The following is a 24,476-nucleotide window of genomic DNA, read 5'->3' on the forward strand; positions in this document are numbered from 1 at the left end:
TGAATATTCATAATATATATAATTTGATTCTCTTAGCTATTAAAGATGATTTATCAATCACCGCCAGCTATGTAATTTCCTCTTTCCTTTTCAAAATTTTATGCCTCATTTATTTCTCCTGCCTAATCATTACTACTTTCAGAAAAATGCAAATAATGGCAGTAAATAGGAAACACTGGAATTGTTTTCATAAGTATACTGAGATATCCATCTCATTTCTCTTGCCTAAAAGAAGAATGTAACATGAAGGCTAAAGATTTGAGTTTTAAAACAAATGGGCAGTTTGTGAGGCCACCAGCAGTGGGACCAGGATCTATCCCTAGTACACGAACTGCCTTTCCGGAGCTCATTCCCTATAGAGGGTTACCTTGTTCAGCCTAGATATAGCTGGGAGAGCCTTGGTTCTGCCTCAACTGGTGATGTGACAGACTCCCCATGGGAGGCCCCTCTCTGAAGAGCAGACTGGGGGGTGGTGTGGGGGGAGGTGTGGAGAACTAGAGGAGAAGAGGGAGGGGAACTGGGATTAGTATGTTAAAAAAAGATTGTTAAAAAAATAAAAAATGAATTTAAGATATATAAGTATATTTTTGATACATAAGAAAAATATATGAAAAAAGGTCTTCCATGTTAAAAAGCAGGTTCTCCAAAAATGTGTATTCAGAAGCTGGGGAGATGGCCCAATACATAAAGTGCCTGCTATGAAAACACAAAGATGTGAGTTTGAATCCCCAAATCCCATGTACAGCTATGCGTGGCTATAGAGAGATGGGAGGCAGAGACAGGAGAATCCTCCGAAGCTTGTCATACACAGCAATGCATAACAGACCCCGTATTAAGCAGGGTGGAAGGCCCTCTGGTCCTCACGTGCATGCTGGGACTTATGCACACCTATACCTACACAGAGAAAGAGAGAGGGGGGGGAAGAGTGGGAGAGAGGGAGAGAGACAGAGACAGAGAGGTGTATTCAGCATGATCTGTACTACACGGAGACTAGTAAACAGAAAACACTAGCCACAGCGAGCAGGCACTTGATTGACAGGCGGCAGGTGTGCGGGTGCTGACTCTGCTTCATTACATTCTCTGTAGTGCTCCTTTTCTACAATGAGCAGGTGTTACTTTACCAGAAAAGCGTAAACAAACGGGGAAAAGAATGAATGAAGGAAATGATGCTGAACTTGGGTCTTGGTGCTTGAAGTCTCTATGGCCATGCTCTCCTGACTCAAGCTGGCTTTGGGACCTGCTTCAGAAACACTTTATCTATGTCTTCCATCTGGCTGCACAGCCGCCAGTGTAATCCTGAATGATGTCACTTCTCTTCTGTCTTCTTTCCTGACTCCAGATGTTTTCTAGCATGTGCCCACCCTCAGATCTGTGTCTAGAAATCCAGGCAGCCATGGATCTTTTTGATCGTAAACTGCTTTGCTTCTCCCAAGTCTCTTAAGTATATGTCTTTTTCCTGGCCCAGGATTCTCCCACAGGTCCCTGGAATGACTTGGACTACAGTGCACCTTGAGAAAAACTGTTTTCTAGTACTCCTGAGCACCAACTTTTCTTGACTATCTCTCAAGGACATCCAAGGAAATGCTGTTCCTGCCAGGACAATGGTGAGTGTGCATTCTGGAGACATGACATTCAGTCCTGAAGCAAGTCCCCAAATCACACTGACCAGCTTGATCACACCCTGGCACGCCCTTACCTCAGCTGGAGCCTCTTGGCTACTGGGTAGACAGGCCATTCCCTCATCCCGTCCACTGTACCTGTTTCCTTATGTTAGCTACTCAGGCATTTCCTATTCTTAGGTCTCCACTCTAATCCATTGCTCCAAACCCTAACTCTCAGCAGACACTCTGATTTTATGGAAGATTAAAGCCATCTAATTTTTTAAAGATCACGTGTGTGTGTGCATGCGTGCACACCTTTGGAGTCCAGAAGAGGGTGTTGGATTCCCTGGAGCTGGAATTACAGACAGCTATAAGTTGCCCAATGCTGGCAACTGAATCCCAGTGCTCTGCAAGAGCAGCAAACACTCTTAGTCATTGAGCCATCTCTCCAGTCGCCTCTGTCTGTCCTACGCCATCTGTTGCCCACCTCCTACAATCCACTTAACATCATTTCCTGGCTTGATTTCTTTCCTTTTGCTGTTAGATCCATTTTCCTCCTTTGAAATAATTTTATTGTGATCTACAGGGAGAGCAAATAAACACTTTTTTGTTGTTTTGCTTTTTTACTTTTACCGGTGGCCTGTAATTATTTACACAGTGCTTTCTTTTCAATTAGACTGTGAATTCTCTGTGAACAGAATTATATTTTCCATATCCTTTTTTACATCAGCACTTAGAAGTAAAATCTGGCCCAGAGGATTCACTCTATGGTATTGTTGAATGAACAACAACAACAAAAAAAATGAATGGTTTCTTTGCATGCCTTTCATTCAGCACAGTGCTTTGAACATTAAAGAACTTAATAACTATACAAACTCAAAATGAAAAGCTTTATGACAATCAAACACATGGTTCTCCAAAAGACTTGTTTGCCCAACAGTTTACTTGAGTTTGGTAAAGGGTATGTACTATAAATGTCCTAGAAAAAGTGAGGCCTGAATCCATTGCTTGAAAAGTCTACATGTTAATGTATTTTTTTAGTTATCATTTAGTTTTGAGACAGAGTCTCACTACGTAGCCCTAGCTGCCTGCAACTCATAATGTAGACCAGGCTTACATCAAACTCATGGGGATCCATCTAAGTACTAGGATTAAAGGTCTGTGTTATCACACCCAGCCTTAATGCATTTTTAAATAGAAATTTTGACCCTTCTTGTTCCTGTGCCCTTCTTTTGATTGTTCTAATAGGCATAAAGCACAGAGAGATATTAACCACTAGTCAAGAAACTATTAAGCAAAACAAAAAACCCTGGCTTACTTGAGATGGCAGAAATGACAGATCACATGGACAAAGAGATCACATGGACAAAGGCTTCCATCCTCAATATGTTGAAATAATGAAATGTTAATAACAGCCATAGTTTTTTTTATATCACTTCAGAGTCAGTATGCGGGAAAAACTTAATTTTTTGAAGTATATCAAAATTAAGATATCTTTTTTGTTTGTTGTTTGTTTTTTGTGACTGGGTTTTTCTGTGTAACAGCTCTGGCTATCCAGGATCTCACTCTGTGGATTAGGCTGGCCTTGAACTCACAGAGATCCACCTGCCTCTGCCTCCCAAGTGCTGGAATCAAAGGTGGGCACTACCATACTTGGTTCAAAATAAAGATATCTTATGTCAACCTGGTAACAGAGCAAATTTCTCCACCACAAACCAATCCTGAGACTATTGCATACCCCTAGACACTCTCCTTATGAGCTGCCCTATAAGATCCCTGCCTCATGGTTTCTGGGGTCTTTTCTCCAGCCACCCAAAGGCCCGAGCTAATGGGGTTAGCTCGTTAAACCACAAAAGACTCTTTGCTTTTGCATCAAAATGGACCTCTTGGTGATTTGGCGGTTCAGAATTTGGGCACAACTATTCTGTAACTTAAACATAGGTGTTGTAGTATCTGCCTAGAAGTTATCACATATTTGCCCTCTCCCATTGTACATTTCCTAAATTTGGGTTTATTTTAAAATTAGAGCCAGGTGTGCTGGTAAATGTATATGATCCTAGCACTCAGGAGGCTGATCTGAGTTGGAGGACAGCCTAGGCTCCGCAGTGAGTTAAGGCAGGTTAGGCTGCATAGTGAAACTATCTTCATGTAGAAGGAAAGGGAAGAAAAAAAAAGGGCAGGGTTCCAAGAAAGAAAAGAAAGGGAGGAGAGAGGGAAGAAAAGAAGAAAGGATGGGAAGGAAGAAAAAAGATGTTTGGTGGAGGTGTGGGTGAGCCAGCTCCGATGCTGTTAGCATGAGCACGGGTGAGCAGTCCCCATTATTTGTTATGTGGCTGCATGAGCAGGGGGTGGGGATATGCGCCCCCAACACCTGAGGCACGTGGAAGAGCTGGCCCTGAGGTCATAATAGTGCAACACTGTCCTCGCTCCTCATCAGCTGCAGGTGGTCCCTACCCCTCTCCTGGGTAACCCAGCAAGACTTTCCCTGCTGGTGTAGGTGTGGGTGGGAGAAGGGATCCGAGGATGTGAAAGCCCAAGAACTAGTCCCGCCCCTTAGACAAGGGAGAGCTGGGGGTCTGACCAGCCCTGCAACTACCCAGGCCCAGAACCAGGGTTACGTGTTTGCCCACACCAACATCCACCCCATCTGTGATCTGCTGGAACAGGGGGTGGGGGTGGGGTGTCGGTCCTGCAGACCCAAGGATGATAGATCGCCACGACACGGAATGTCCAGGAAGAGTCTCAGTGATGACCCAGCATCGATGGTGTAGCAGAGACCAAGGGCCTCAAACCAGATAAATGACTCTTTGTGGTGAACTGTGTGTAAAAATGTATGGATAAAGGGGTTGGTATACTGCGTGACTCACTGTGTCATACTGCTGCTTCCATGACGAGATCCCCATTTTCCTTTTTTCTCTTAAACTTTATTTTGTTTTCTTTTGGTGGGGGGAGATGGGTGGAATAGGGAGGCATGATGTGAAAGACACAAAGAATAAATAAAAAGTAAAAAAAAAAAGCAGAGATGAACTTCTGAGCAATTATCAACCAATTAACCTGCCAAATAAGATTAAAAATTAGAATTATTAATTTTTAGACTACTCACACTGTAACCACCAAGCCCATTATAATTACAACATGGTTAAGTGCATCTGATCATCCATTTGAAAAGATATTGGTTACTTGATGGCTTTTGTTTGTTTTTCGGGCGCACAGTCTAGGTAAGTGCTCTATCACCAGCCAGCCACTAGGCGCGCACTAACCTACCCAGGGTTAGTCCCACTCACTCAAACTGCCTCTGAAACACCAGTGGGGATGGCAGAGCCTACTCTGTGTAATTCATCCACATAAAATTCATCATACCAGGTTTTTTGATAAATGGTGAATAATCTGTAAATCCAAAAAAGTAGCTTGTAACCCACCAACTTCTTTCACTCATCTTTCTCCCCTCCCTTTCTTCCCTTCTCTTCTCTTCCATTTTTACCACACATGAAAGTTCCCAGAAGTGTTTTTAAAATCAGGGCAGGGGGGAAAGAACAGGGCAGGAATCCTTGGCTTCAACAGTTGGCTTCAAAGAATTCAGTGTGCTGGGAACAGCAGCCAACTGGGTGCGACTCACTGCACCCTTGCACCAAAGCCAGAGAACGAAGATGAAGGCAAGGAAATGCAGGAGCTTCTTCAAGTGACTTCCCGAGAGGAATCTCAGTCCAGCCACACCCAGCCCCCTCATCTTGGTAAATAACTCAGCAAAACTCCAATGGGCTTAGCTGAGTCCCTGCAGGAGCCTCTCCTAAGAAGCAGGGGATTTCTCCCTGGCTGCTGCGACATGCAACTCCTCAACCCCAGCCTGCCTGCGGGGAAGCCTGTGCTTCTCCAAGTCACGGCATGTTTATCACAGGAACAAACAAACAGCAAACAGCTCATGAGGCTCTTCCCCATTCTTGGCAGAAGAGAAGAGTCACTGTCTTCTCCTTAGGCTGGGAATTTGGCCACTTAAAGACGATGGTAAATGCTTCTGGTACAAACCCCACTTTCTGTCTATATTTGATGGTTAAATTAAAATTTGAACTGCTCCTTCTAAGACAAACTGAACTAATTGGAAATGGGCTGTAAATAAATATGGCACAGCAGACATTTATTGATTTACATACCCAGCATTTATCAAGCACATACAGTAAGCAAGGAACAGAACGAGGATTCGGAAATAAAATATGCAGTCTCAGAGCTCCATCGATCAAACAATGATCATCACGATGACAAAAGCAACAGAATCCGATGGAGCAGTATTATGTGCTGGGATTACTAAGTACTTTGGTCCACTATCCAGATAAATTCTCCCAGTGCTGAAGCAGTATACTCTCTATTTTACAGACAGGAGAACCGAGGTTTAAAGACACTTGATTCTGAAGTCCTCTTTAGTGCAGCTTGATATTACAAAGTTACAGTCTAGGGGTCCGTGAGAGGGTTAAGGCACTTTCTGCCAAGCCTGAGGGCCTGAGTTCAATTTTTGAGATAACATGGTAGAAGAGAACCCCCTTCTCCAAGTTGTCCTTTGAGCCCCACATGCGCGCTGTGCACTCACCCCATATCACACACAAAAGTTTAAAATGTAATGAGCAGTTTCTAAAACAAACAAATGAAAACCCAAACTTATAGTCTAGATGGGGATACAGGAAAGAGATCACAAGTCCTTTATTTTAGGACAGAGCTATTTGTTTGCCAGTATTAAGTGTAATGTACAGTAGAACGTTAAAGGTAGAGTGGGCTGGATGAAGCCATGGGGGGAGCTGGGACACTGAAGGAACTTTTAAAGGCCCTCTCGAGCTGAGGCTGCTTAAACATGGCAGGAGTACAGCAAAAGCGGGGCAAGGATCCACCTAGAGGGACCAGGATATTAAAAGGTGTGCAAGGGACAAACACGATAAGTGTATGAGGCGAGTCAGTGTTCTCATGAGGCTGGGAAGGTGTTGGGGTTGTGAGGACCCCAAAGGTGGTTACAGAATTCCTACTTCTTCAGCAGGCGGTACAACTACTGATGTTCTGGAGTGGCAAGGTAGAGCTGTGTTAGAGAGAATTACACTTAGAAGAGGTCTTGTGTAGGTCGGATGCAATGCTGCACACCAATGGTTTCAACATACAGGCAACAGAGGCCAGGAGATCACCAGCTCAAGGCCAGCGTAAACTAAAAAGCAGGACCCTGTCTAAAAATGCGACACACACCTTTAATCCCAGCACTTGGGAGGAAAAACTACCAGGCATAGAGACACACACCTTTAATCCCAGCACTTGGAAGGAAAAACTACCAGGCATAGAGACACACACCTTTAATCCCAGCACTTGGGAGGAAAAGACAGGAGGATCCCTGAGTTTGAGGCCACTCTGGTCTACATAGCAAGCTCCAGGACCTCCAGAGCTACATACAGAAACCCTGTCTCAAATGAACAAAAATAAAAAAAATAGCTGTTTTTGTTGTGTGGTGTGATGGCACCTATCTATAATCCCAGCTCTCAGGAGATGGAGGCAGGTGGATTTTGAGTTTGAAACCATGCTGGGATATAGAGTGAGACCGTGTCTCAAAATACAAAAACAGCAGCAATAACAAAAATTTTTAATGAAATGAAAACGAAGAGTCTGTCAGGAGTTCTCAAACTCTTTACATTTTTAATTTAACATTTATTTATTTGTAGATGAGAGGACAACCTGTGGAGTCTGTTCTCTCCTTCCACCACGTAGGTTCCAGGGATTGAACTCAGGTCTTCAGGCTTGACAGCAGGGACTTCTATCTGCTGAGCCATCTTGCCAGCCCAACTCTTTACATTTTTTAAAAGATTTTATTTCTTTATTGTGTGTATGAGTGTTTTGACTGTATGTATGTATGTGTCCATGTGCGTCCTTAGTGCCTGCAGAGGTCATAAGAGGGTCTCTTGTATGCCCTGGAACTAAGCCACTGTGTGGGTGCTGGACGAGCCCTCTGCAGGGACAGCAAGATGAGTCATCTTTCAGCCCAGTTCTCAGACTGTGATGAGCATTACAGCTGCTTGCAGAGAGCTGAAAATGCCTGGGTCAGCTCCAAAGACTCTGACTAACTGGTGTGGGGTGGGGCCTGGGTGTCAGGGTTTTAAAACTCTCCCTAAGTGATCTGAATTCATAACCAAAGTTGAAAACACTTCTCAGTGTTAGGACTGGGGTAAAGAAAGCAAGGAGAAAGCCCCTCCACAGCTCCCACCTCAGTGAACCTGAACACCACCTGAAGCGCTTGTTAAAGGATGAAGCTCCAGGCCCATGGAGATGGGATCACACGGAATCTGTCTTTTTAACAACCCAAGATGTGTAATTAGAGTTCTAAAGAAGGGCTGTAAATTAGGGTCAGGTGGTGGCAGTGGGCATGAAGAACATGTTTTAAAGCCAAGTAAAATAAAACTGGAAAAGATTAAATTTTCAACACTATATTTGCTTTTATATACTTCCAGCTTAAAACCCACCAAAACAATCAAATTTGAGTATGGTTTATTAAATTGACAACTTTAACCTAAGTTAGTTTTATTTTGATTCATAGTGGATAAACTCAATTTAGTCATTTACTTTTCTTTCTAACAAAAGCATGAGAGAGAGCAGCAGACTTCAGAGGCCTAAGAGGTTAGCACTCAAGCTCTGGTAGAGCTATTGTAGAGGTGGCTTTAAACAGCACTGTAGTTAAAATTGACAGTTCACACTAATGCTTTAAAACCTCTTGGTTGCATTTTCTTTAATGTTCAGGATCTGCATCCTACATCCTTCAACATGGAATGTACAGGGTAGCAAGTACTGTCCTCCTTTCTGTACTAGGAACCAAGACTCAAAAGTAAAGAACTAAGGTAAAAGCAGAAGGATAAGGGGGTTAAGGCTAGTCTCAGCTACATACCAAGTATGAATCTAGCAAAGGATACACGAGACTCTGTCTTCAAAAAATAAACCGTAAACTCTGGAGTAGCTAACTTGCTGTTCCTTTATCTGCGTAGCAATGTCAGACAGACCATCACGAGAAATTGAAATGTATTCTTATGCCTTAACTCCTGTGATTACATGTCGGGCTAGAAAATGATACAGTCATCTCAGAGACTAAAAGTCACAACATATATTGAAGTCCATTTAGAAGCAGGCATAATATTGATAAGGGTACTGGGCTGAGAGTCAGAAAGGCCAAATTTAGAGTCTACGGTTAGCTAACTAGGAGACATCACCCCCCCCCCAACAGGGTTTCTCTGTATTGCTTTGAAGCCTGTCCTGGCACTCACTCTGTAGTCCAGGCTGGCTTCAAACTCATAGAGATCCGCCTGCTCTACCTCTCGAGTGCTGGAATTAAAGGCATGCGCCACCAATGCCCAGCTTAACTGGGAGAACTTGACCTCAATTTTTAATATGTATACTTAGGGTTGAAATAGATTTGTTTTCATACTATATTCCCCCTACAAATACCTGGAGTTTTTCATAGAACCCTTAAGGTTCTATGAAGACTTAATTTCAATTCTTATTAAAAACAAACCCTTTCTGGGGGTAGCAGTTAACAGCACTGGCTTCTCTCTAGAAGACACAGGTTCAATTCCTAGCACTCATATGGCAGCTCACAACTGTCTGTAACTCCAATTCAAGGGAATCTAACACTCTCACAAATATATATATATATATATATATATATATTTACACACGCAAAACACCAATACATATGAAATAAAATAAATTAATTAAAAAAACACCTTTCTTAACCAGGTTTGGGGGTGTATGCATTTAATCCCAACACTTATAAAGCAGAGGCAGAGGGGCAGGAGAATCTTTACAGTTTGAGATCATCTGTGTCTACATAGTGAGTCCCAGAACATCCAGGACTAGGTAGAGAGATTCTTCCTAAAACAAGCAAACAAACAAAAAACAAACAATCACAGCTTTCTTTAAAATCTATAAAATTTACATGGCTGGAAATATGGTTCAGTGGGAGAGCACTTGTCTGAGTGTGTGTGGCGTCAAAAAGTATATGTCTTATTTTAGTTTGGCGTACTGTGGTTGTAACTACAGTCCTAGTGACTCAAGAAGTACAAATGCACACTAAATAAATTGCATAGTAAATTTTAATCTCTAGTCACTACCAACCAGGGTTTATGGGGCAACTGGTTTATGGAGCTTCTCCTTAGCTATAAATACACATATTTGAAATTGCAAATGTATCTCAGATTAGGAAGCTTTTAACTGCTCTATGTCTTGTTTGTTTGTTTTGCTCTAAGTCGTGGTGCTAGAATCAAATCCAGGACCTCTCGAACCCAGGTACGTGCTCTACCACTGAGAAACATCCTAAGCTCTTTCCCTTTCATCTAGGGATATAATGGCATAAAGGACATGATTACACAAAATCTTTGTATCTAGCTATATCTTGTTTCTGGATGATCTGGTTATGGAAGCAAACAGAAGGGAGACATATTACTGTATAAAATACTTGGAAATTATAAACTAGAACTATCGAAATGTCAAGATACCAACAACAAGGAAAAATGTAGTCACATTTATGACTGCAATGATAAACACAAAACTTACAAAGTCAAGTAGGTCAGCATGAACAGTTAATACTGCACAAGGATTTTCCCAATGCTATCAGACAATGTCACCTTAATTGTTAAAGACTCTTCTCTCAGGGCCAAGGCCTTTAAATTGCAAACCTTCCAGTCATTTACAGCAGATTTACATCAGTATTGTATTAGAGTTTCCCTCCCTCCCTCCCTCCCTCCCTCCCTCCCTCCCTCCCTCCCTCCCTCCCTCCCTCCCTCCCTCCCTTCCCTCCCTCCTTCCTTCCTTCCTTCCCTCCCTCCTTCCTTCCTTCCTCCCCATCCATCCATCCATCCACTGAGACAAATTTCATTGTGTAGCCTTGGCTGGCCTGAATATGTAGCCCACACTCTCCTTCAATTAGCAGTTGATCCTCCTGTCTTTGCCTCTTGAGAGCTAGGATTTCAGGTATAAGTCACCATAACCAGTAAGAATTCATCCTTGTAAGAAGTTTTTGTTTGGTTGGTTTTTCTTCCCTACCTACACCCCCAAGCTAGGTCCTTGAACTCCTTGAACATTCTGGGCAAGCACTAAGACACTGGGCTGACTCCTTAGCTCCCAGAACTCATCCTGCTTTTACTTAAGTTTTCTGACTGATATAAGGCAGCGGTGAGAATAAGAATAAAAAAAAAAAACAAATAAGAGGTTACTATTATTTCTGTCACTTTCTTTTTTTTTTTTTTTTTGTGACAGTCTCTTTCTGTAGCCCTGGGTGACCTGGAAGCTGCTATGTAGATGTAGACCAGGTTGGCTGTGAATTCAGTTTCTTCCTTTGCCTCTCATGCGTCACCAGGCCTGGCTATATTTCTATCTTAAAGTAAACCCATTAAATACAATTTGATAAGGCAGGGACACATGTTATCATACTAACAACTTGGGATAAAATGTTGGTGATGTATCAAAACAGGGTTTGGACTGTGCATGAAAAACAAAATTACTTTCTAAAACTATGAGGAAAAGCATGTGCCATGCTGATTAGTGAGCACAGCTTACCACAAGAATCCTAGAGACTGGAGGCTTCAAACTGGCAATACATTTTCCTCAAGTTCTATGTGGACTAGAAAGCTAAGATCCAAGTGCCAGCAGGGCTGGTGTCTTATGAAGGACCTCTCCCTAGCTGGTAGATTTATCTGTCCTCACAGCAGAGAGGGAGGAGTGGACAGGAGCTGATAAAGGCATTAAACCTACAGTCTTGACCTCACTTAACTTTACTACTTATTATTAACTATAACTTACTATTAACTTATTATTTACTACTTATTATTAAATACAAAGATCTTAGGACTTCAGATTAGGAGTTAAAAGGGGACACAACCCAGTCCATAACAGCCTGCTACTCATACACAAGTCTCTATGATCCTTTGAGTTTTGGCTGGGGGTGAATGTAGCTCAGAGTTAAATCACTTGTCTGGCCAGTGATGACAATGAAGGGGAAGGAGAGAGAAAAAAACAGACAGATACTTTTATTTTTCTTTAAACATTAAGTGCTTGTATGTGTATGTATGTGTTCAAGTGTATACAGATGCATGTACATGTATGTATATATGTATGTATGTATGTATGTATGTATCCATGCATGCATGCATGCATGTAGAGGCCAGAGGTCAACTTTAGGAACCTTCCACCTTGATTTTTGAGACAGGATCTCTCAGTGGGACTGGGGCTCACTGATTCAGCTAGGACAGCTAGTCAGTGAGCTCCAGCATCCACTGGTACCTGCACCCCAGCACAGGGATTGTAAATGTATCCCCACTCCCAGCTTTTTACATTGGTGCAGGGGACTGAACTCAGGTCTTCATCCTGACACAGCAGGATTTTAACTGAATGAGCCATCTCCACAGCCCCCAAACCATAAAGTCTTTTTTAACTAGCTGAAAAAAATCATTCATTGTTTTCTCCAAAGTGAACATTCTTCACTGAAGAATGTGATAAATTCAACTTTTACACAAAAATAAATGTATTACCACTTCCTTTTTAAACATCTGGATTATCAAATAATTAAACAAAAAAGATTAGAATGGAAACCAGAATGTTAAAGACAAATCTACCAGTGTTGGAGGCTGTTTGTATGCATGAGCTATAGTTTCCTTGTGCTTTTATCTAAAAGCAGATCCTGGAAAGCCTTTCCTCTAAGGTTAGGGATAGGGCAGGATGCTTGCTTCTGCCACTTCTATTCAGCATAGTAGATGACATTACGGATTAATGAGTTACAGATATACATGCAGCTAAGACACTGATCCACACAGATTAAAATAAATACATCAAGAGCAGCAATTGACCTCTGGTCTCTACACATGTACACACAAACAGGATATGAACAAACTGGAGCCTCCTGCATTGCTAGTTAAAAAATGAAAAATGCAACACTAGCAGCCTTTATAGAAACAAGTAAAGCAGCTACTCAAAATAATTACTGTTACCAAAATTAAGCAGTAATTTAGCTCCTACTTACATGTCTAGAAGAACCAAAAGCAAGGACTCAACCAAGATATCTGTGCCTGTGTGCTTAGTAGTATTACCCATATGAGTGGAAATGCAGGAGCATCTAAGTGTCTGTTAACAAGAACCACAGATAAACAAAATATGGTGTTTATCCATAGTGGAATACTGTTCAGCCATCAAAATAATTAAATTCTGAAACACATTACAACACAAGTGAATTTGAAACCATAAGGCTAAATGAAAAAAAAAAAAGCCATGAAAGGGAAATTGTTGTACAATACTAGGACAGTCAAATAGGTTAGGAATGAAGTATAAAGATGGGTTAGGAAGGAGAAATGAAGTCATTGTTTAGTGAGTACAGTTTCAGTTTTTTACTTGAAAAGAGTTCTAGAGTTGGATGGTGGTAACAAAACAGTGAGAATATGCTCAATGTCACAGAGCTAGATATAAAACAATAGTTAATGTAACAAATATTATATATATTTTGCCACAGTGAAAATAAAACCATGGGTCTGGAGAGATGGTTCAGTGGTTAAGAGTACTTGCTGTTCTTCCACAAGACCCACGTTCAGGCAGTAGCCATGTCAGGTAGCTCACAACCTCTTATAACCCCAGCTGTACAGGATCTGGTGTCCTCTTCAGAATGACACACACACACACACACACACACACACACACACACACACACACACAAAGAAACAAAAATCTTTCTGGGCGATAGTGGCACATGCCTATAATCCCTGCACTTGGGAGCAGAGGCAGGCCGATCTCTGTGAGTTCGAGGGAGGCCTCCCTGGTCTACAAAGCTCCACAGAGAAACCCTGTCTCAATAAAACAAAAAGAAATAAATACATAAATAAATCTTAAAAAACAGAAAAAATAAGGGTTGGGATGGCTGCAAGTATGAGGATATAAGTCTGTCTGAATCCCCAGACCCCACATCAAAAAAAAAAAAAAAAGCCAGGTATATGGTATGACTTGCAATCTCAGCAATAGGAGATGGAGACAGGTGGATGCTGGCCAGCTAGCCTAGCCTACTTCAGAGACTATGTCTGAAACAAAAGGTGCTTGAGCAACAACACTTGAGGTTGTCCTCTGACCTCCATGTGTACACACGTACACACATGCATGTACACCTCCTCATACACATGCACACCCTCCTCCCTTCTTTAAAAAGCACTAGCCCTAAGTTCGAGGTGCAATTATTTCTAAGATATCTTTTGATAATGCTTTATAAGACCCCATATTAACAAGGAGAAAAAGAAATGAGAATCTAGTTGAGAAATAGCTTTTGGTTCCCCATCTTCTGAACTGAGAGTATAACTCTGCCTTTCAGTGATTATGCAGGGGCCAAAAAGCTCTGGCAACACTAGCAAACTCAGAGAGGCCAAGCAGGAATCATGAAGAGGTGAAGCTGGGCAGCTAGGGGTGCGGTAAGTCTGCGGCCACATGCCCTGCCTAACTGGAGCAGCTGCAGCTCCACCCTGATGATCTGTCCCCCTGAAGGAATGTGGGCACGGTGTTGGGAGGGTTCTCCATTCTTTAAGTGAAGTTGCACTTGAAATTTTATGTGTAAGGTTGTTGTGAAGAGACGCCATGACCATGACAACTCTTATAAAGAAAACATTTAATTGAAGGTGGCTTGCTTACGGCTTCAGAGATTCAGTCCATTAAGATCATGAAGGGGAGCATGGCAACCTTCAGGCAGATGTGGTGCTCGAGCTGAAAGTCCTGCATTTTGACTCAGAGGCAACAAGAAGTTGACTGTCACACTGAAGGAAGCTTGAGCAAAAGAACTTAAAGTCACCCCCGCAGTGACACACTTCCTCCAACAAGGAAGGGTGGCCTAGCAAAGGTCCATCAGGGAGCTGATCTTTAAAGCCATACCTGAAAGAATAAAGCTCAGCAATTCCAGGGTCTTGTGATCTGGGGGTGAGGAGGTTTGAGTGGGAGAGGAGACGTGACAAAAGCATTCCAGGAATGTTTGCGTGACATGTGTGGCAGACCCAAATAACGGAAATGGAGGAATTAAATAAGGGAAAAGCTAAGTTATTGAAGGCAGGGAGGTGAAAATTCGAGGCGAAAGACAGTGTCAATTTTCTTTCCTAGAGCAAAATTTCTAAAGAAATGAAAATGAGAAAGGAGAGAAAACGTGAGGACTACCTAGAAGGGGAAATAGTGAGTAGGATCTCAGGAATTTGCTGTCTGTATCTGCTGTCTCCCTTCATTCTGGGGAAATGAGGGTAGGGGCTGCTGCCTGGAGAGCAGTCAAGGAAAGTCAGGACAGAGCTTTAGCTGAGCTCATCGTCTGTACGTCCCCTCTCACCACCCAGCACAATGGTGAATATTTTAGAAAACTTGGCAGAATTTTAAAAACCATGCAATTCAAATGAGAAATTCTGATTCCTAGAGTTTAAAGTCTAAAAGTTGGATTTTTGTTAAGTCTCTGATTACAAGACCACAGACTACATGAGAATAAGAATTTCTGCCTCAATACTGTAATAAACAAATGTTTACAGACCGAATCCACCTAGACCATGAAGACAAAGTTCAAGATGAAATGCATAGTGACAATGGGGAAGAGAAAGGTAAAAGGAAGGAATAAAACTGGATATATATATATGTATTTTTTTTTTTAACTTGAGACTGGGTCTTATGAAGCCCAGGCTAGCCTTGAACTTCTATCCTACCTCTACCTCCTAGGAGGTAACTGGCAATGTTTTAGATCCTGGCATTTGTTCATGGTTTTAAGACATATTTGTGTGTGTATGTGTGTGTGTGTGTGTGTGTGTGTGTGTGTGTGTGTGTGTGTGTGTGTGTGTGTGAGTACAGTGCCTGTGGAAGCTGGGGGAGGGTGTCTGATCTCCTGGAGCTGGAGTCACAGGTGGTGGTGATCCACCTGATATGGCTGCTAGGAACTGAATTTAGGTCCTCTGGAAGAGCACCAATGCTCTTTACCTCTGAGCCGTCTCTCTCCCCAGTCCCTGGCATTCATTCTTACCTCTTTCCCACACCCCACACCTAATCAATCAGCACATCTTGTCAAGACTTCTCCTTAAACAGCTCTCCAGATCCACAGTCATTTCTGGCCTTAGTTAACTGCCTGGCACTCTTTCCTACACTTGTCAGTGATAGGGTTCAACCAACTGTAGGAGAAAGCACGCATTTCTTTTTAGGATGCATGAAATCCACATAACTGGGTCATAGGCACTTAGGAAGTCCAGCGAGTGTTACAAACATGGCCTTTGTGAACATGAGTCGCGCTGCTTAGAAAGCTTTGTGGCCAGCCAGCAAGATGGCTCATTGGCACTTGCCTGAGATAGATCCCTGGAATCTACATAAACGTGTAAGGAGAGAACTGACTCACAAAGTTTTCTTTTGATCTCCACCCAGCACTTGTGCACATGGGTGTTCATGCACATACATGAACTAATAATGATAATAGTTAATTTTTAAAACCTTTGAGAATGTGCTTTTGATTCTCTTTCAGTATCTTTTTTTGCTTTGGCTTTGGTTTTGGTTTTTCAAGACAGGTTTTCTCTATATTGTTTTGGAGCCTGTCCTGGAACTCGCTCTGTAGACCAGGCTGGCCTCGAACTCACAGAGATCCGCCTGTCTCTGCCTTCTGAGGGCTGGGATTAAAGGTGTGCGCCACCAACGCCAGGCCTCTTTCAGTTTCTTCTTTTTATTTTATTTTTTTATGGTGAAAAAGTGTGTATTTGGAATTAGCCAGCTGGACTCAATTTAGATGATCCCAATTTTGTTGGCAACATCCAGAGCATCATGATCAGGAGCCAACTGTGTGTACGCCTTCTACTCTCCGTCAGGCCTTATGAAGGTGTTGACTTTGGCCATATCAATGTCACAGAGCTTCTTCACAGCCTGTTTGATCTGGTGCTTGTTGACCTTGACGTCCACAATGAACACATGCGTGTTGTTGTCTTCTATCTTCTTCATGGCTGACTCAGTGGTCACGGGGAATTTGATGATGGCATAGTGGTTTCTCCTGGGTGCGCTCTTCTGGGGGTGTTTGGGCTGCCTCTGGAGCTGCAGGGTCTTGGGCCTCAGGAAGGTAGGTGACGTGCTGATCTTTTTGTGGCTGTGGATGCCTTTCAGCACTGGCTTCTTGGCTTTCAAGGCCTTCGCTTTGGCTTCGGTTTTGGGAGGGGCAGGAGCTTTCTTCTTTGCTTTCAGCATCATCTTGGCGAGAAAAGCCTCTTTCTTAATGTGCAAAGGGGTAGTACTCATACTGACTTGTGTTTGCTTTGATGATTAACTGGATATATGTACAACAGTTTTCTCTGGCTGACACGTAATAAGCATTCAGCATTATTTCCTTTCAATCTGCAATGAAGATTTCCTCTTACAGGTTAAACCCCAGTCAGAATGAACTTTCTATCCTTTTCGAAAGGAATCATTTCACATCCTCATGCTTTCAAAATTCCCATTTGCCAGTACATCATGTAAGGAGTTGTACTGAGAATCACACAGTGTTTGTCCTTTTGAGAACTGCTTAGATCACCAAGTCTAATCCTCAGATTTCCCAGGGCTGAGGGTGCATCTCAAGTTGATAGAGAGCTTGCCTAGCAGTCACAAGACCCTGGGTTTATCCTCAGCACTGCTTAACGTGCTTGGTGGTGCATGCCTGAGATCCCATCACTGAAGAGCCAGAGATAGAAGGATCATCCTTGGCTACCTACTCAGTTCAAGGTCAGATGAGCTACAAGAGACCCTTTCTCAAAAAGCAGCCAACAAAACCCAGGTTGAATTAGTGACCCTAACTTAAAGAAAAGAGATTGAAGGTGGGTTAACACTAGTCTCAGGCATTTTTTAAGATATGTTTTTATTTTTATATGTATATATGTGGGGGGGTATGAGTATATGCATGCAAGGTGCCCTTGGAGGCCAGAAGTGATGGATTGCAATGGAGCTGGAATTACAGGCCGTAATGGGCTGCCTAACATGCATAGGTGCTGATAATTGGACTCAGATCCTCTTGTAGAGTGACACCTATAGTGTTCTCAACCACTGAGCCACCTCTCAAGCAGTCCCTCAAAATAGCATCGACTGTACATGGTATGTATACAGTTAAGTTTCTTACAGGTCAGATCAATGTGTTGCTGCTTTTTGGTTTTCAGAGCTGGAATTGAACCCAGGGCCTTGTGCATGCTAGGCATATACTAAACCAATGAACTACACCACACTCCATAGTACTCTGCTTTTAAACTGCTGAGATTCTTACCCATTAAAAACCAGGCATATTTTGAGGTCTTCCCATCTGACTGGAATGTCTAACCTGCTGTTTTCTGGTCTCTCTCTAAACTCATAAAATGTGCAAAATTTGTAGCTAGAGATTTTCATATCCCTGAACAACCTGTCTCAGTGTTATTCTAGTCTGCAAAGTCTAGCCACCTAGGCCTCCCTAAGCTACAATCTGTACCTCTGAAACTCCAGAACACTGCCATGCTATTTGCATATCTCTCTCCTGTAATCCTAGAACTTGAGAGGCAGAGGTAGGATTGGAGTTTATGGTCATCTTTGGCTACATAGGAACTTTGAAACTAGCCTGGGATACTTGAGGCCCCTTCTCAAAACAACAAAGGCTACTATGATCCTGTCTCAAAATAAATAAATGAATAAGTTCATAAATAATAAAGTAAAAGAGAATGAAAGAAGAGGAAAGGAAATGACATGTGGTGATGGTGCACGCCTTTGAAGATTTCTGTGAGTTGGAGGCCAGCCTTGTCAACTGCTTCTTGGATCTCACAGTCACCATTGGCTGGCAATCAGTGTATGACAACAGTTGTTTCAGTAATTGTGTCATGATTCTTAGTACACTTCTTAGTACCTACCGTTATTTTATCAACTGAAAATATATGTCAAATATGTATTTCTGCTTGTAAAGAACAAAGCCTTTAGCTATATTATTGAAAGAAACTGAACAAAAGCTCTTTGGACTGATACTCCCAAACAGAAGCAAAGATTAACTTCAAACGAATTTCAGTCTTTTCCAGGCTCAGAAAATTCAGATTAATCTCTCCACAGTGAAAGAAATAGCAAAGCAAGGAGATGAATTTTAAAGGTCTTTTACATTTGAATAGATCTTTCTGCTTCCAAAAGTCTAAAGTTGCCCAGATAGCAAGAGGCTTACTGTAGTGTTCATGAGATTATCTGAAACTCAGTCACAGGGAAATTAGCATCATTCAGAACTCAGTCGTGCAGAAATGACATTGAATCTCTGTACTTGCTAAAAACTGGAAGAAAATGTTTCTGGCCGGAGGAGTCAGCTCCCTTAGTTTCTTTCTACAGGTGGCTTCGTTTAGAACTGCTGCGCTGGAACTCCAGCCTCCTTCCTACCTCCCAGAAGGTTTAGCCTCTTCCTGTTAATGCTAAAATACGAATGGGATGCTTTCAGGGAATTATCTACAGAAGACGAGCATAGTGCAGCTCAGCTGAATCAGAGCCCAGCATTTAACTGGGGTAGGGGTTAATAAATCTTTTCCCTCCAAGCTCTGCCTCCAAGAGCTTTTGCTCATTCCAGATTAAAACCAGGAACTGACACACTCTGGAAGGTGTTCCAAAGTTTCCTGGAAGAAGCCGAGATGGTATTACAAGTGTTTCAAGAAAGATTTTAGGCTCACCTATACACAAACTTTGCGGCTGGACTTTAAGAAATCAGAAGCTGCATAACTGAGAAGCCTAGAAATGAGTGTCCAGTCTGAAATCTAAGTCTTGTTTATGGTCCGAGAGCATCAGAAAGAATTTGGGATGTGCTTTCCTCAGCAGTTGGACATATCACTGGCAGCTGTGATTAGAAAGATAAAGAAATCCACATCTGCTTAGAGTTCAAATGCTATATGAATCCCTTGTGACTTCTTGAAGAGGCCCTACTTCTAAATCAGGAAAAAATAAGGGTATTTGGGCTGTTTTCCATAGTTATCTCCATATGCCATACCACCAAAACCATCCAACATTCTTCAGCATACCAGATCCTCAATGAGTCTCTGATGAATGACCAAGGGACTAAGAAAGGATTGGCAAAGACAGAGTCTGTGATAGTACAGACTTCACTTACACACAGTGTGTGGGTGTTTACATGGAGGCTAGTGGACTAGTTCGCTTTCATTCTGTAAAGGGACAGATACTATTGCCCATACACGAGATACTTCTTGTGTGACAAGAAAATAGATAGAGCGATCTCTAGGGTTACATGTCAATGAAGCAGCAATCAAAGTAAAAACAGTTGAAAAAGCACTGAGTGAGCACATCAGCGAATCTAGGTCGACTGCAGCTTGACAGGGAGCCAACTGTGCAACCCTCCTCCAAGTTAAACAATTTCCACTTATTTATTTAATTCCCTTTCTTCCTTAGAGTCCAGATTTTTATTAATGATTTTAATTTAATATAGGCCTAAGCATGAAGCATAAGAGAGAATGAGAGGTACCCAGAAAGAAAGACACATCTGAGAGCACGAATGTGAACTTCTCTACAGGGAGTCACCCAAGTTAAGCAATTTGATTAGTTACAAAGTAGGCAAAATAATACCCACATCATCTGTTTGTTAGGATGGTTGAAATGATCTAATTTGGTACTGGATCACTTTTTAAAGGTTTCAGTGGCCATACATAAAGAAGCAGAGAACGGTTCAGAACAGCACGGGAGTGGGAGCTTGTAAACTCAAAGAAAACAGCTGAACACTGTGCCCACTCACTGACTCTAACATGATGAGCCGCCATGTGGATGCTTGGTACTGAACTCGGGTTTTCTGCAAGTGCAACAAGAGCTCTTAACCACTGAGTTAATTCTCAGCCTCCTCTCCCCCATATGTGTTTTGATATCTTGCTATATAGCACAGGTTACTCTTGAACTCATGGTCTTTCTATCTCAACCTCCTAAGTACTGGGATTACAGGTATGTGCCACTGTGTCCAGCTCAACAGTTTTTCCCCTCAGGAACATTTTCTTCAAGATGTTTCCTTTACATTCCCAATCGGCTGGTTGATAGAAGAAGCCTTGCTTTTGGCTTCCTCAGGTTTTGACATGCCTTCGTCTCTAAAATTAAGCATTTCTAGGTTCTGATTTCAAGTGATTAACTCAATTTTTTCTCTTGCACACTTTGAGACCACCATAGGGTTAGCAATTTCCTAATTTCAATATTCTGTCTTGAAGTAGAGTGGGGCCCAAGGAGAGGGAGAGAGATGGGATGTGCAACACTCAAGTGTGAAGTCCAGTGTCTTCTACAGACATCAGGCATGGCCCCAACAAAGCACAGTGCGACCAAAGATCGCTGAGCAGAACCACTACAAAATAGTGATGATGGAAGAGTTAGACATATTGAGAAGATGCGAGAGAGAGAGAGAGAGAGAGAGAGAGAGAGAGAGAGAGAGAGCACTACTGTTGTAGAAATGGTGCCTATGTAATAGGAACCTGCCACAAAGCTTGAAACTGTGAAGAATGCAGTCTTTCTGTTTTACTCTATTCCTCTTATTACACAGTATATAATATTTGCCAAGAGCAAGAGCTTTGGAGACAGGTTGCAAGGGTATTAATCTGGGCCTGTCATTTGCTATGTAACCTTCCAAGTTACTTAGCTCTCTGGTCCTGTTTCATTATTTGTAAGATGGATTTACAGCAGCCAGCAGGGAGAGCAGCTGTGAAGGTTAAGCAAGTTATTATACCTCATGTGTTCAGAACTGTACTTGGTTATTAATGGGTGTCATTGTGATGATAGCTAATTATATTTCTGACACAGGATAGTCATCTTATCAAAATAAGGTATTCCAAAGCCTACAGTCAAGCCGTATTTATAGGACCATAATAAAAACAGATGTGGGCTGGCAATTTGGACCAGTAGGTAAAAAGGCACGTGCTAACAAGCCTGATGACCTGAGTTCAATCCCCAGAACCCAAATGGTAGAAGAGAAACAACTCCAAATGTTCACTGTTATCTCCAAATGCGTACTATAACCTCCAAATGTACATTCCAAACACCTTAAATTTTGAAACCTACATACACACATAAATACAATACATAATTTTGTTTGTTTGTTTTGAGACAGGGTCTCTCTGTGAAGCAGTCCTGGCTATTCTGGAACTCACTCTGTAGACCAGGCTGGCCTTAAACTCACAGAGATCCAACTGCCTCTGCCTCTGCCTCCTAAGTGCTAGGATTAAAGGCATGAGCCAACACTACCCCGCCATAAATATTATTTTTTAGAAAGTAAAATGTTTGGAAAGGATAGAAAAGGGGAGGGTAGGAAATGGGGGAAAACAGTTAATTAGACTTACCACCGTTTTTGCCTACAGTTCGGAAGCATCTCCAGAAGGCCCGTAAAAATGATGCCCTATTGTGAGGTGTGGCTTGTATAAAGCTGAATTCCCGAAAGAGAATGTGAGTTCCTTGGCATACACTGTTAAAACTGAAAAGAGAAAAATGAAGAATTCATCACTAGATGAAATTCAGAAGGTTGGAACCAGAGTGAAATGTAAAACCAGAGAGAACTACTGGTGAACAACCGAGTGGGTATCTGTTTTTTCCACTAGAAAAATTATCAACTATAGACTAGATGAAGTTCTTCTAAAAAGAAGCCTTCGTACAATCATGCACCTCTGAAAGGTCATGTCCATCTCTGCCATGTGCCTGCCAGGAAATTTTAAGGTTAATAAAGCATTTTTGTCTTTACCTGGATGAAACTGCTACTTGTATCTTCCGGAGGAATACTTCTCCTTCACTTCACCTGACATTGCAAATGCCTTGAGCAGGCCTCACTTCCCTAAAGACATCCTTCAATACTAGCCCAACCTATACTGGCTGCTACAAGGATGACATGGCTGAGGACAGACCTGGATTATCTGTCTGTCTTAGGGGTAGTACTGTACTGTGTGTACCCCAACAATAACCACAGAAGCACATCCTGTGTGTCAAAGGATAGGAAGGATTCCAAAGGAACGCTAGAGACTAATTAGAGCAAGGGTAGAAGTGGCCCCTAAATGAAAATGTGAAGCAAAGCCCCAGGGCCCATGTGAGTCATTGTTTAAACTGGGCCAGGGATAGCAGGAAAAAATGTACTTTGTTGCCTTTGGGTTTTCCTGCCAAAGAAACAGAGGCTGTAGAGACCAGTGTAATCTAAAAATGGAAGTTCCATAGGAGAATAGGAAATTATCCAGTAATCGTCACCACCAAGGGCAGTCTTCCATCTCCAGAAACTACTAATTCCCTAACAGGAAAATGACAAATGTAAAGCATGTTCATTTTTGTGGTAATGGACACTAAACTGAAGGCAGCAAACAATAAGGGGACATTAGTAATTCCAAATTCCACTTTTCATTTAATGGCCATCTAAAAGAAGGATATGGATCACTGAACTGAACAAGAAAACATTTCAAGAGCCATCTAGTCCATTTCCCTTCTCACAGACGAGCTCCCCTCAGAGGAGACTGTCTACTGTCTTTAAGAGTATGCTACCATTTAGGATAAAATCAGCCTTTCTAATATTAACAGTGCTATGATGAAAAGCCAGATTAAATACTCTTCTCATGGAAAACTACCACAGAAATCAACTTTTAACACACTACAAGGCCAGCTGAGAACCTCTGACAAGGTGTGGTGGAGAAGAGAGGCCTTTAAAGTTATGAAAGGGTTAGTCTACCCATGAAGTTTATGGCAGTACCATTGTCATCTTACACAAGGAAAATAAAAAATAAAGCAAATGAGCCAGGATACAGAATGGGAAAGACCACATTTCCAGCAAATGGAGTCTAAAATGATAATGTTGTATCCTAAATTTATGAAGCTATCAGGCAAAGAACAGCTTCCCACAGTCCCAACACATGTTTTACACTCAGGGCAGAAAGTTAGTGTCTAGGTCATGGTCTAAACTGCAAAGGAACTAATAATGGTGAAATCGCATCCTTAGTATAGTTTTAAAATTTTATTGTGTGTGTGTGTGTGTGTGTGTGTGTGTGTGTGTGTGTGTGTGTGTGTGTGTACACATACACATACATATGACTGCAGGTGCCCACAGAGGCCAAAGGTTTTCAATGCTGTTGGAGCTGCTGTTACAGGCAGGTATAAGCTACCTAATGTGAACACTAGGAATTAAACTTGGGCCCTCTGCAAGTACATGCTCTGAACCACTGAGCCATCTCTCTAGCCCCTTGATGTAGTTTTAAACACTATCTCAAATGCAATAGTCATGTTGAGATTCTATCCCCAATGCAACATAGGCCCATCATATGCCATTTATGAGTCTCTGATGATACAATACACTTACTCTATTTGAATTTTTTACTATTTACTTACTTATTCATTTATCTGGGATGGCAGGAGATGTATGTGACAAGGCACACGTGTGGAGGTGAGAGGATAACGTGTGTAGTCAGTTCCTCCCTACCATGTGGGTTCCAGGGATGACTCAGGTCACACAAGGCAATGTGAAACTCCTCAGCTTCAGAATGGCTTCTCTCGCTGTATAGACATTCACTGAGAGGGGTAGACTTTGGGTCTGGTTAACTTCACTGCATAATATCTTTTATTTGTAGGTTCTTTGTAATAAAGGCACAGAGATACCTCTGCCCTGCCAAGTGTCGGGATTAAAGGCGCATGCCACCATCACCCAGTATAATAAAGTTTCAATAAAATAAAATGGAAGAATCAATATTGAAAATATCACTAATCAGTTTTTTGTGGTAATGCACACCTTTAATCCCAGCACTCAGGAGGCAGAGGCAGGCTTTGTGAGTTCAAGACTAGCGTGGTCTACAGTGTGAGTTCCAGGACAGCCAGGACTGTTGTTACACAGAGAAATCCTGTCTTGAAAAACAAAATATAAAAATTTATCACTAAACTTTGAGGAAATACAAATCA

General features: G+C 42.0%; 2 protein-coding genes across 4 annotated transcripts in view; both read right to left on the reverse strand.

The window, feature by feature from the left end:
* CUNH11orf49 (chromosome unknown C11orf49 homolog) overlaps window positions 1-24,476 on the reverse strand; it is a 160,573-nt gene that overhangs the window by 68,315 nt on the left and 67,782 nt on the right. For all 3 annotated transcript variants that reach the window (XM_040745819.1, XM_005064925.3, XM_040745820.1), the window contains one exon: window positions 21,899-22,029. In XM_040745819.1, the coding sequence (XP_040601753.1) occupies window positions 21,899-22,029 (131 nt within the window). The remainder of the gene's footprint in view (window positions 1-21,898; window positions 22,030-24,476) is intronic.
* LOC121140423 (60S ribosomal protein L23a-like) lies at window positions 16,283-18,241 on the reverse strand. The gene has a single exon (XM_040745822.1). The coding sequence runs from the start codon at window positions 16,857-16,859 to the stop codon at window positions 16,425-16,427; it is 435 nt and encodes a 144-aa protein (XP_040601756.1). The 5' UTR covers window positions 16,860-18,241; the 3' UTR covers window positions 16,283-16,424.

Source organism: Mesocricetus auratus, unplaced genomic scaffold (assembly GCF_017639785.1).
Source record: "Mesocricetus auratus isolate SY011 unplaced genomic scaffold, BCM_Maur_2.0 Super-Scaffold_100004, whole genome shotgun sequence".
NCBI lineage: Eukaryota > Metazoa > Chordata > Mammalia > Rodentia > Cricetidae > Mesocricetus > Mesocricetus auratus.

Bases quoted from the DNA above. Each gene is read 5' to 3' on its own strand.
- LOC121140423 (XM_040745822.1), bottom strand. From the start codon at position 16,859: ATGAGTACTACCCCTTTGCACATTAAGAAAGAGGCTTTTCTCGCCAAG.